General features: G+C 32.6%; 1 protein-coding gene across 3 annotated transcripts in view; it reads left to right on the top strand.

The window, feature by feature from the left end:
- Positions 1-12,959, top strand: part of mesh (sushi domain containing 2 mesh) — a 53,918-nt gene that overhangs the window by 19,501 nt on the left and 21,458 nt on the right. For all 3 annotated transcript variants that reach the window (XM_085960609.1, XM_085960608.1, XM_085960607.1), the window contains exons 2-7: positions 5,569-5,807; positions 7,087-7,452; positions 9,344-9,481; positions 10,230-10,398; positions 11,301-11,564; positions 12,436-12,775. In XM_085960609.1, the coding sequence (XP_085816735.1) occupies positions 5,569-5,807; positions 7,087-7,452; positions 9,344-9,481; positions 10,230-10,398; positions 11,301-11,564; positions 12,436-12,775 (1,516 nt within the window). The remainder of the gene's footprint in view (positions 1-5,568; positions 5,808-7,086; positions 7,453-9,343; positions 9,482-10,229; positions 10,399-11,300; positions 11,565-12,435; positions 12,776-12,959) is intronic.

Genomic DNA, 12,959 nt, shown 5'->3' with positions numbered 1-12,959 from the left:
TCTCCACACTACCTATGTATTATTTCTATTATTTTTAAAGTCACAAGCTACAATGCATGTAATAATAATTGTAATACAATAGGAACGTCCCAAATAAATAAACTCTGCAGAAGGCTATTCAATATTTTCTGCCCAAACCATCAATGGCCCAAACACATTTTTGTAGAAAAAATCATTCATTATTCATTGTGAAAATTGGGGTTTACGACTTATCATAAATATTTTTTTAACACAAGTCAAGTTGTTGAGATGATAATAATTATTGAATCACAGAACAGATGTTGCCACTGTATTGTCCACCGGAAAGAATTCCTAATGTTTTAGCAGATTTACACGAAGTACCTACTACGTAATTAAGCCTTCATTATTTTTATAAATATCCACAAAATTATCAAATTGTGCGTGTGGCCAGAATTATCTTAAATCAGTTTGGATACCAGCGACAATAGTATATAGGTATATATGTAATAATATAATTATGTAAAAATGGCGAATTTGTATCCCACAGGAAAGTACTTATTAAAAACGATAATTGTAAGGGTGATTATCCACTTAGTGTTACGAAGAAAAAGCGAATTTAACATAATAGACTTTTTAAAATATTATATTATAAAGCCTATTATAATGAAAGTATTCATCCACAGGTAATTAATAAATAAATGTCAAAGGTTAAAAATTCTCCTCCTGTAATAGTATTTTGGTTAATTCGCCATTTTTACAATACACCGACGATATAAAGGTATTCGTATCGCCTGCTGAGAATTTTAACTAACTTTTAAGAGAACAAATTGTTATTAAAAAATATGTTCAACACAAAGTTAAAATTAAAACACAAAACTTACCAGAAGCAACAAAATTCACTTACAAAAAAGTATACTCATCATGACCTATGGCAAATAAATGAATGAATGTAGTAGTTATATCACAAGATTTATTGTACTATAGTCGCAATTCAACAATAATGTAAATTACAAAACAAATGTAAACATCGTAAAAAGAGGGGTTTACGACACGTCATAAGCTTTTTTTAACAAAAGTTAATTGTTGAGATGAATACCATCTGTTGCCACTTCAATGGTTATTGGAGTGAATTCCTAATGTAATGTAATGTGGTTTTAGCAGATTTACACGAATTACCTACTACTTTATTATTCCTTCATTATTTTTATAAATAACCACTCAATATCATTTTTTAAATGATCAAATTGTGTAGGTATGTGGCCAGCGTTACGTTACCTGCGACAAAATATTTTTCAATAGTTTCGGTTAACACGTTTCGCCTGATGACATTTTTGACCAACTTTTAGAACATTTTTTTATTAAAAAATCAAGTTAAACACACAGTTAAAATTAAAACACAAAACTTACCAGAAGCAACAAAATTCACTTACAAAAAAGTATACTCATCATGACCTATGGCAAATAAATGAATGAATGTAGTAGTTATATCACAAGATTTATTGTACTATAGTCGCAATTCAACAATAATGTAAATTACAAAACAAATCATCGTAAAAAGAGGGGTTTACGACACGTCATAAGCTTTTTTTAACAAAAGTTAATTGTTGAGATGAATACCATCTGTTGCCACTTCAATGGTTATTGGAGTGAATTCCTAATGTAATGTAATGTGGTTTTAGCAGATTTACACGAATTACCTACTACTTTATTATACCTTCATTATTTTTATAAATAACCACTCAATATCATTTTTTAAATGATCAAATTGTGTAGGTATGTGGCCAGCGTTACGTTACCTGCGACAAAATATTTTTCAATAGTTTCGGTTAACACGTTTCGCCTGATGACATTTTTTACCAACTTTTAGAACAATTTTTTATTAAAAAATCAAGTTAAACACACAGTTAAAATTAAAACACAAAACTTACTAGAATGTAGCAAAAAAACACCAAACTAATAATATAAACAATTTTGTTTAGAAACGTATTTATATCTTAAATAATACAAAATATTTTAAAAGGCAACTAATAGGAATATTATAGCGGATTGCACGAGTCAAATTATCAAACTTTTTTGTAGGTACTAATTTAACCATCGAAAACACAATTCATTCATCCGAAAATAAATGGCGCAGTAATAATTTTTGTCACTCCGAATAAAATAATATAATAAATTACTAGGTAAGTAAATTAACAATGCGTAAGTCAAAGGCAAGATTGTATTGAGATTTGAAATGTTTCATCCTTTAGAAATTATTAAACAATGTATACTTTATTTTTTAAGAGTTTTCAAATAGTGTCAGCAAGGTACATTTTTTTGGGTAATAAAGTAATTTACGCTTGCAGCTGGTTGTTTCTTGTTATTTAGACAATGCATTTAGGCATGGACATATCGACACAAAATAAGAAGGTTGAAAGAAATTTAGGGATGTCATAATTTTTATTTTTAACCCTTGCACGCCCGGCATAACATAACTTCGTTAATTTTTAATTTTGAGAAAAACTTTAAAAGATACATTCATATATAATTATCTCAATCTAACGAACCGCAATGCAATTTTAAATGAATCCACGAGCCGGAACGGTATATTTTGGAATTCCACGAACCACAACGGCGCTCCGGTGCGTTCCTGTCCATTCCGAGCGCTGAACACAATACATTAAAAATATACCCATTTATAAAATTGTCTCGATAAATTAACATAGGTACCTACTGATATTATTTCGAAATAAAAAACATCCGTGACAAACGTTCAATTATTCTTATTATTATTATTACAAGTGTTGAATCGAAGAAGCTTTTCCTGCAGTCGAGTTTATTTTTTTGACGACTTTAGTTGAAATTATTATTATATTCAAATTATTTGTAAAAATCACCAATTCTACAATATTGTGATTAATACATATTTTTAAATGTCACCATAATAAATTTAGATAGGTAGGTTTTTTCTAGACCATAATGTTTTTAAAGAGATCGTAATTGCTATATTTACTGATAAGTAGGTACTTACGTTTTAACGAATACCGTTATTAAATAATAAATACCGAAAAACCGGTATTGATTTTTTCATTCGGTATTGCAATCCCTCACTCGTACTATCGTCCGTACGTTGTAGCAAAATTACTAGTTTTTCTTAGTTGATTAATGGTGAACGTAAAAAATGTCTTTCATTGAGTATTATGATTGGTCACATACCTATTATAGTCATTTTTTTGTTACAAACAATAAAAATGAATCATTCATAACATTATATTATTCGCCTACCTGAGAACGTTTAGGAAACTCGGAAAAATAATGACTTCATATTTTTCGCTGTTATCTTTTTTGTTTTTAATCTTATCAGTTATCATAGGTGTGGTATCTATCGTCTGCTTAAAATATTGTGAAATTATTCACCAGGTCAATACAAATGCTTACAAAGAATGTTCTTTGTTTAATATCTTTTTTATATTCTATGCAACGTGACAGAATCGCCATTTTAGAAAAATAACATAATTTAATTTATTTCAAATTATGGAACATTTTTAAAAGAAAACTTTGCCGCTTTGTTTATATGCCAATCCAGGTGTCGGCAGAAGCAGCTCTTTGCATAGACGTTTGCGGCTCTTCAGACATAAACTCCAATTTCACCTCATCTCAAGCAGCCTTCTAACTTATGAGTTCTTATATACTCCATATGCAGTTAATAGATTTAAAAAGCAAGGAACTGTGGAGCAACAAATTCACAGATCTCACCAGCCGCTTGGAAGAACTCTAAAAAGAGAAATCCAATTGGATATCTCAGCACAAGTGGACAGCTATTAAACAACTGCCTACAATAGAAAGAATAGTTTGCCTGAAACATATGTCGCGTTAAAAAAAACTAGCTTTTGGTATTCTTACAATCTTTACCTCTACATATATGCGAACAAACATTCTCATCTATGAACCAATTAAAAATCAACTTAGAAGTAGAATAACGGATGAAAATTTACAATCATTTATTCAATTAAAAATAAGTAGCTATTTGCCAGATATAGTAAAGCTATCAAAAGCGATGCATAGACGCTGTTCATATAATTTTTTTAAATAAAAAATCTTGATTTTTTTCCCCTAAAAATCCATATACATAATATATGCGGCTCTCTGGTACCTGTGTTATGATGTCTCCTTGACAATTTGGCTCTTCTCACTTGATAAACTGCCGACCCCTGTGCCAATCGGACATGTGGAGAGAAAGCTACAATAATAAGCTCTATAATATACGAAGATTGCAGTGGAGTTCAATCAATTAAGATTGAAGACTACGCTGGTTAAGTCACGAGCACCGTATGCACGACAATAATTAACCAGTCTATAGAATTATGTCGAGTAATCCAATAGGATTCCAAAGTATTCGCTGGCTAGATGAAGCTGTCAATCGACAACGTATAACTTGGGGAACCGAAGTGGAAAGCTGCTTCTATAGATAGGGACAGGTGGAGAGAGTTGTTGTAGGAAGCCAGGACTCATGGTAATGATTATTTGTAAATCAAATCAATTTTCGTATACCATAGATATATCATTCCAGAACTTACTCATGCGTCATGACATGGATATATAGTCCTCTACCACTAATTCTCCATCACCCTCCGCCTCTTCACTTAATAACAAATATCAGATAGAAGTCGCATGCCATCAGAGTGGTATAGATGCTAATCAAACCGAATTTCTTTTTCTTATCGTGCCATCCTCTAAAGGAGATAGGCCACCATCAGGGTGATTTTTGATTTTTAATCTACTACCCGAAACACTTCGGTGGAGCTGCACTCGTACCAATATCGTAGATTCATAAGCTACGAAATACGGTGTTGTTCTCTACTATGTTTACCGTTGAACTTTTCTTGGACAGTGCAGTATTTAGTACTACAGTACTAATGTGGTCGAGGTAGGTTTTCTGGTTTTGATACTACGTATAACTTCTCGGTCAGTTTCTCAAACGTTTGAGAACGTCAACATTTGCCACTCGGCCAGACCAAGAAATTTTGAGGATGCTTCTATACAGTAGAGTCTCAACTCTATGCGACATCTCTTTGTTTAACGTCCATACTTCCATAGCTACCATAGAAAAGGATTGAAATAACATTATAGTGAACGATGCGCAGTCTCAGATCTTATATACGACTTTTGAAACACCATCTGTGGGAATGGGACAACTGGACGCCAGGACAATTGGACGACGAATCTTAATAAGTTTCTATCTACTACTTAGTAGTTTTAATTCATTTTACTCTTAACATAATGTTTTTTTTATTGCAGATTGAGAATTACAATGCCTAAGGCTTTATATAAAAATAAAAAACTCTTTTTTCGTTGGAACTTAAACATATGCACGATTAAATCATTATTTACGTGTGCATATTTAAATTCTCACGAACTATTTAAATCGTAATATAATAATATTAAATATATTTTTTTAAGTACGTATAAGTACCTAACGTCTATTTATTTTCGAATTGCGTGGCGTCCAGTTGTCCCGGCGCCAAATCCGGTTTGACTTTAAATCTCACTCGACTTAAAAATCAGTCCTCATTCCTAAATGGACAAATTAATGGCTACCATATTAATTATTTCCCATTGAATTTTCAGAAAACATCGACGGCCGTGTGGCTCCGACCATCAATTTCAACAGCAACGGCCAAGCTTACCATATCACAGAAGCCCGTCTCCAAGCCATCAGACAGCGGCTCATGTATTGGTTCTATGACAAAGGAGGCGACGAAGACTTGGGAGACTATCAAGGAAATATCCACTCATCTACGCCTCAGATTCACAAGAATTTCAACTTCCAATTGCCGTTCTATGGTTTCAGATACAATTACACCCGAGTAAGTGAAAACTTTAAACTAATTTTAAATAATTACAAGATAAAAAGAACCTTTTATATACGTTTTTAAATTTAAATTATTATGCTTAATATGCTCAAACTTGTACTTGATATGAAGTAAATAAAAAACAAACAAATATAGAATACTGAAATGTCATTTTGACATTTCATTTTGATTTCCATAGTAACGGACGTATATATTAATGATTTAGTTACTAGGACCACCCACTTAGCAACCAATAATAGTCTTTTACATTTTATGGATTTTTCTGAAATAACTTTCCATACAAAACAGAATTAACTGAAAATGAATTCAATTCTGCTTAAATATGGCTAAAAGTATTAAAAAAATGCATTGGCATCGTGTTCTGATATATTCTAAAAGTTTCAAATGTCTAGCTAGTCGGAAAGTTAGTTAAAAATCGATTGTAAGATTTGTACTGGACAAACAACCACTGGACAAACAAGAATACGAGCTAATAAAAACGTTGTAAAAAAACTAAAATTAAAACTTTTGAAACCTCTGCCTAACTAATGAGAGAATACATGATTCTTCTCATCCTTATGATTCCACTCCTATCAAAGGTTGGAAACCATCGTCGCTTCTTTGTTCTTCGGTGCAACTGCTCTAAACAGCGGCATATTATGTTGTAGGACTGCAGTGACGTCCCTAGACAAAATGCCGCCACATTTTTTTATACTCACAGTACTTTTTATCATCCTTTCGTGACTACAATATCTAAGAAATGTGTAGTATGGATACATTACTAACAAGATATATACCTACCATTAAATCTAATTTAAATTCCATATCTGCTTCAATATTTTTTTCAATTTGCTTCAAAATTTGCACCCAAGGTGGCCGCGCGGCTTAAGCGTTCGACTATAACGCCGTGGGTCCCAGGTTCGAATCCTAGGTCTGGCAAATACACATATTGTTTTTCAATTTGTGTGTGAGTCAGGATATGGACCTGATAGGTTGAGCAAGTGGCTGACATCCATTTCTCGTAAAAAGCAAAATCTGTTAATACAAACCTCGACTCTGTGGAGGCCCATATGATCCTATTAGGATGGGACATGGTCAGATATTATTAATTATCTTTGGGACTGCAGTGGTTTCCCATTCCCAAGTGATACAGCTGTTAAATCGACCACATCTGTTGCTATCTAACACAAGACCTATCCATCGCTTCCCGTCATCAGTCCCTGTTCAATTGGTACTTACTTAAAATTCTTTACATTATAATAGATACAATAAAATAACAAATATTATATTTCAGGTGTCGATGCATGGATATTTGGAGTTCAGCGACCCTCCCAGCCACTACACGTATCCCCTGACATTCCCGGTAAAAGACTGGCCAGCCCAAGCTGATCCTGCATTCATTGGGATCTTCTTCAGCAAGTGCAGAATCGGATCCGTTCGTGTCGACGATTATGACCAAAGGAGACCCGGAGTCTATTTCAGGATGGAAAGAGATCTCCAGGGAAGAACCGACCAGTTGGGAGTGGAGATGAAGGAGAGACTGACCTGGGACATCCGGAAGGGAGTCATCGGAGCCGACAGCTTCGATCCCAAGCATGCTGTTATTGTAACTTGGAAAAATATGTCATTTGCTGGAGGAATTGACAATGCCCTTTATAAAGTAAGTAACTCTATAATAATATTATGTAGATATAGTGATATTTCATATAACTGTTATTCCCAGATATGTATGTTATGACACCATTATTGGGTAGGTCATGTCTCAGGGATAAAAAACGGTTATAGGTGAATTTCATACATATTTCGTAATCATTCACCAATAATAATTATGAAATGGGTACACTTAGGGATTGCAATACCGGTATTTCAAAACCGGTATTCCAGTATTTATCAATACCGAAATACCGGTTTTAAAAATCCAAAATACCGGAATTTTCGGTATTAAGAAAGCACACTCGTTTACGTTTTTGAAAATGAATTATAAGTTATGTGTTGCTAAAATGCAAAATAGATTGAGTGAATCCAACAGAGGTGAAAAAATAATAAAACAAATTTCATCAAATATATTATAATATATATAAGTAATTGTCGCGATGAATTATCATAATGTTATTTTGAAATAGAAAACATCCGTGATGAAAATGTTCAATTATTCTATAATTATTGATGACTGTACAAGCGTTGAATTTAAGAAGCTTTTCCTGCAGCCGGACTTATTTGCACTTGATGAAATTTTGAGGGCTTTTGTAAAAATTATCAATATATTCAAATTATTTGTAAAAAAATCACTAGTTCTACAATTATGATCAATACATATTTTTAAATGTCAACATAATAAATGTAGGTAGGTTAGGTTTTTGCTATACAATAATAATGCTAATAAAAGATTTTAATAGCTATATTTTTAGTGATAAGCACCTATTTCTGTTTTTTTAATGTTTAAGAAATACCGGTATTCAATAAGAAATACCGAAAAACTGGTATTGACATTTTCATTCGGTATTAGAATCCCTAGGTACACTGTTTATTTAGACTGTTGAACTAGTAACTTGGAGAGGATCGTTTTGCACTATATTACTCCGAAAGTGAAAATATTTGTTTTCAATAGTGCTATCTTGTCTTCCATTTTCTTAGACCCAATGTGATATAAAGCTTTTCTATCAGAAGGATTCAACGAAGCTGTATGTAATATACAATGTAACTGAGACCTGGATCTTGTGTATTAATATCAAATGCAGATCTTGTGTATTAATATCAAATGCAGATCTTGTGTATTAATATCAAATGCAGATCTTGTGTATTAATATCAAATGCAGATCTTGTGTATTAATATCAAATGCAGATCTTGTGTATTAATATCAAATGCAGATCTTGTGTATTAATATCAAATGCAGATCTTGTGTATTAATATCAAATGCAGATCTTGTGTATTAATATCAAATGCAGATCCTGTGTATTAATATCAAATGCAGATCTTGTGTATTAATATCAAATGCAGATCTTGTGTATTAATATCAAATGCAGATCTTGTGTATTAATATCAAATGCAGATCTTGTGTATTAATATCAAATGCAGTCACTCAAGATTTAACCTTTAAGAACTTTGCTTAAAAAACTTCAATAGTTAGGAGAGAAACAGTGGACTGTATTTGCGAGTGGGGTGGGGTTACTGCAGCCACGTGAGAAATGGAGGAATTCGGTTGAATATAGAATAGATAGACTATTGGCAGTCATCAATATTAAAGATAAACTTTGAAAAACCTCAGAAAATATAGGTAGGTACTTATTTAAAAAAAAATCTAGCTATCAGTCCACTTCACAGTTGTATCAGATGTGTTGGTAAACTTACATTTTTATCATAACTTGTCTCTGATTTTGGTTATACAGTTTAGTAGTAAGAATAAGCATTCTTCTTATTATTTTTGATACTTCACTGCATTAATAAAATGTACAACTTTTTGTTGCCATAGGTCCCTAGGTTAGGTCATGTTATGTTAATAAGGATATAATTGTCTCAAACACTTAAATATTTAACGTTTTGAATTTTTCAGACAAACTCTTTCCAATTGGTCCTGGCCACTGATGAAGTGTTCACGTATGCCATCTTCAATTACGCTGAACTTCAGTGGAGCAGTCACACGGAAGCTGGCGGTGACACCACTGGAGGAGAAGGAGGAGTACCAGCTTACGTAAGTCTTCCTACTTCTTTGGACTTGTGTGGCTAATGCAATACCTATATAAGTAATAATTATGTAGATATAAGGTATTGAAGAAAAAAAGAAAAAAAATGGATATTGAGATTTTATAATATGTAAATGAAGCTGAAAAATGTTACTATAGTGATATACCATCATAAATTGTCCGGTGTTCGAGTTTAGAACTAAGCTCATCACAATATAAAAAGTATTGAATGATCAAAATGCGCCCTCACTCAGCGGACAACTTATAAATTACTAGTAAGAAATTTATATTATTTTATACTTTGAGATTTATTGATTAAAATAATAAAAATTCCTTGCATGAGTGTAACAAGCGTAAACAAATTTATGCACAATTAATAAAAATATTTAGATGAGCAAGCATAAAAAAATCTCAAATAATTGTAAGTATGTGGCCATAGAAAAACGTGATACCAAGCAGCCACTTTTCTATAGCTACCATTTCAAATTTACTAGAAACATTCAAGAACACCATGAAATGTTATACTACAAAAAGTTCGAAGACTCTGTTATTACGGTAGGTAGTATAATGCTCTAAAAACTTTTGCTTGAATATTTTCAATTTCCTAGTGATAGGACAACCATTAATTTATTTCAAATTTAAATTCATTATTAAATTTATATTGTGCACTTTTCGTATGTTAACCAATATGTCAATTAAACGTCTTGCTACTAAATGGTTGTAGGTAACCTAACCATTGCGATGTTGTGATTTCAGATTGGATTCAACGCAGGCAACGGTACTCAGAGTTTCGAATACAGTCCATACTCGCAGAACTCTGTCTTGAGAGATCTAACACTGAGAGGATGGGGAAATAACATAACCGGAAGACACATATTCAGAATAGACGAGAAGATATTACTTGGTAGCTGTAACAAAGACATTGGTACGCATACATATTATCATCATTATTTTATTTAAACATTTAGGTGCAAAGAGAGCATATGGGTCTTCAGAGAATGGGAATTTTGTTAACAGACTATCATTACCAGGAATAGCTATTAGTCACAGTTCAATTCATTGGATACGTCATGTTCTGGATTAAATACATATAATAAAAATATCTAACTTCAAGCCAGTAACGGGATTCAAATGGGAACCAAAGGCCCTGCCATTTATGAAATAATAAAATGATTTGAACTTTGAATATATTATATTACGTTGTTATTAAAACTTACATGAACGTTTGGTTTATATTTCATACTAACTGAAGTACCCAGCTTCGCAAGAGGTCGCTTCATTAATTGATATACATGCATTTACTTTACTTAACAAAACAATAATAATTACATTGTACAATATAAAAATTTATACTACATAATTAATAAAATTAAAATAATTCTGACAGATAAGTCAAATAAAAGAACATCAAATTAAAATGGAATCCAAAATCAAGTCAAGAAAATTCAAAATTCGAATTAGCAGGAAAACAAACTTTGTTTTTTTATATGTAGATGTCAGTTGCGGCCAAGTAGAAAAAGGAAATCAAACAAAAATATTCTTACTTTTATAATAAATAATATTGATCAAATTCAATTATGTCAAGATGCAATCTGAGTTATGAAGTAATTTATTAGCAATGAAAACCATAGAAGATATTTGTAATTTTTTTTAAATTACACCAAAAATAATAAAATCTAATAAGATATTATTAAATTTGTACATTTAAAAAATATAAATATTGTTTTTGATATTAAAGAATATTGGTACCTGCATGTCCTTTTTGACTCATATGTCATACGAACTTTACCGTTAACAGTGAGCTAAACTTTTAATAATTGTTCACAGATGGTGCCAATTTGCCGCTTGTATTCGCCCCGGAGAGTGGTAACATGCTGGGCGGAACTATAGTCAACATCACCGGACCCTGCTTTGCGTTTGATCTCACCGACAGAATCAACTGCCGCTTCGACACCGAAGATGTCATCGGAAAGGTCATGGACAGAAACAGAGCAGTGTGCGTCCAGCCGCCGCTCATGGCTGAAGGCTACGTACGATTTGAAGTTGCTGTGAATACGGAGACCTATAAATGGAAAGGAAAATACTTTGTTGGTACGATTAGCAGATTTTTATCAAAGATTTTATACACATTGTGTTCAGCTCTCTATCAGCAATTGAAAACAATAATTTCTAGTTGAACACGTCATAATACAATATATTTTTATAATCATTTTTCATAATACAATATATTTTTATAACAATATTTTAAAACAATAATTATTTTAACATTTATTGAAAAGCAAACAATATATCTTAATAAATTATTTCTTTTATTCAACGAATAATTTACAAGATTTAAGAATGTAACATTCTTTATATTGAACTTAATTTGAAAACTTCTTTTTTTCGACCATGTCCGATCCTAATAGGATCATATGGGCCTCCACAGAGTGGAGGTTTGTATTAACAGATTTTGTTTTTTACGAGAATTGCTCAACCTATTAGGTCCATACCCTGACAGACGCAAATTGAAAAACAATATGTGTGTACTTGCCAGACCCAGGATTCGAACCTGGACCCACGGCATTATTGTCCAACGCTTAATCCGCGCGGCCACCGTGGGTGATTTACATTTAACCAGATAAACATTTACCAGAAAAAATCTTCTTTACACCCGACGGGACTTGAATCTGTAACCACTGGTTTTGTGCCAATTTTCTTTACCAATTAAGCTACGGTGTCCTATTTAAATAATATGACAAAATTAACTAGTAATTTTTAGATGAATGGCTTATCAATTATGTTTGGCTATTGGTTATTATTATGTAGGTTAGAGATTATGTCAAAACAATCCAAGAATTTTACATAATATAAGAGAAATAGTAGTTTAAAACTTGGGTTACCATTTCTCTAAAACACTGTCTGTTTACTTAGCGGGGCAGTACAATATAGCTTTACCGATGTTATATTTGAATTTTCACAGAAACTCCTGCAACCGCCACTGAAAAGATCTTCTTCGAAACCAACGATGTCCACGAACGAAATCCAGCTCAGATCAAAATCAGCTGGAACAGCTATAACTTGACCATCAATCGGCAGGCTCAGTTGAGGATTTCCGTCTGGGGATACAGAGAAACGAAGACCAGGCCAGAACTTCAGTTCATTGATGTCTTGGTGGATGATATCAGAAACGACGGAGTTTACACGATATCACCAGCAGAATACAGACTCAGGGATAACATCTTTACCAATGATATGCAGTTTGGATTTATACAAATCAATTTGACCAACCCGATAGACAGTACTGGGCTTCCAATAACTCCGTAAGTCACTGAATTCATCATGTGTCTCCAAACTGTACAAATTAGTATATTATGTACATGGCCCCCACATCTTAAAGCGGGCCCTTAGACTAGAATCTTCGGCGGGCCCCCCTACCTATCTCTAAAGTTAAAGACAGTATGGCGATCTACAGTTGTCAATAATCAAAAATTGCATTGCACAACT

The sequence above is a fragment of the Rhyacophila brunnea genome, unplaced genomic scaffold, assembly GCF_057557595.1.
Source record: "Rhyacophila brunnea isolate RB1 unplaced genomic scaffold, BYU_Rbru_1.0 scaffold_12, whole genome shotgun sequence".
In the NCBI taxonomy this organism is placed as follows: domain Eukaryota; kingdom Metazoa; phylum Arthropoda; class Insecta; order Trichoptera; family Rhyacophilidae; genus Rhyacophila; species Rhyacophila brunnea.
The sequence above is the reverse complement of the archived record's forward strand: the minus strand, read 5'-3'. Positions and strand labels throughout refer to the sequence as shown.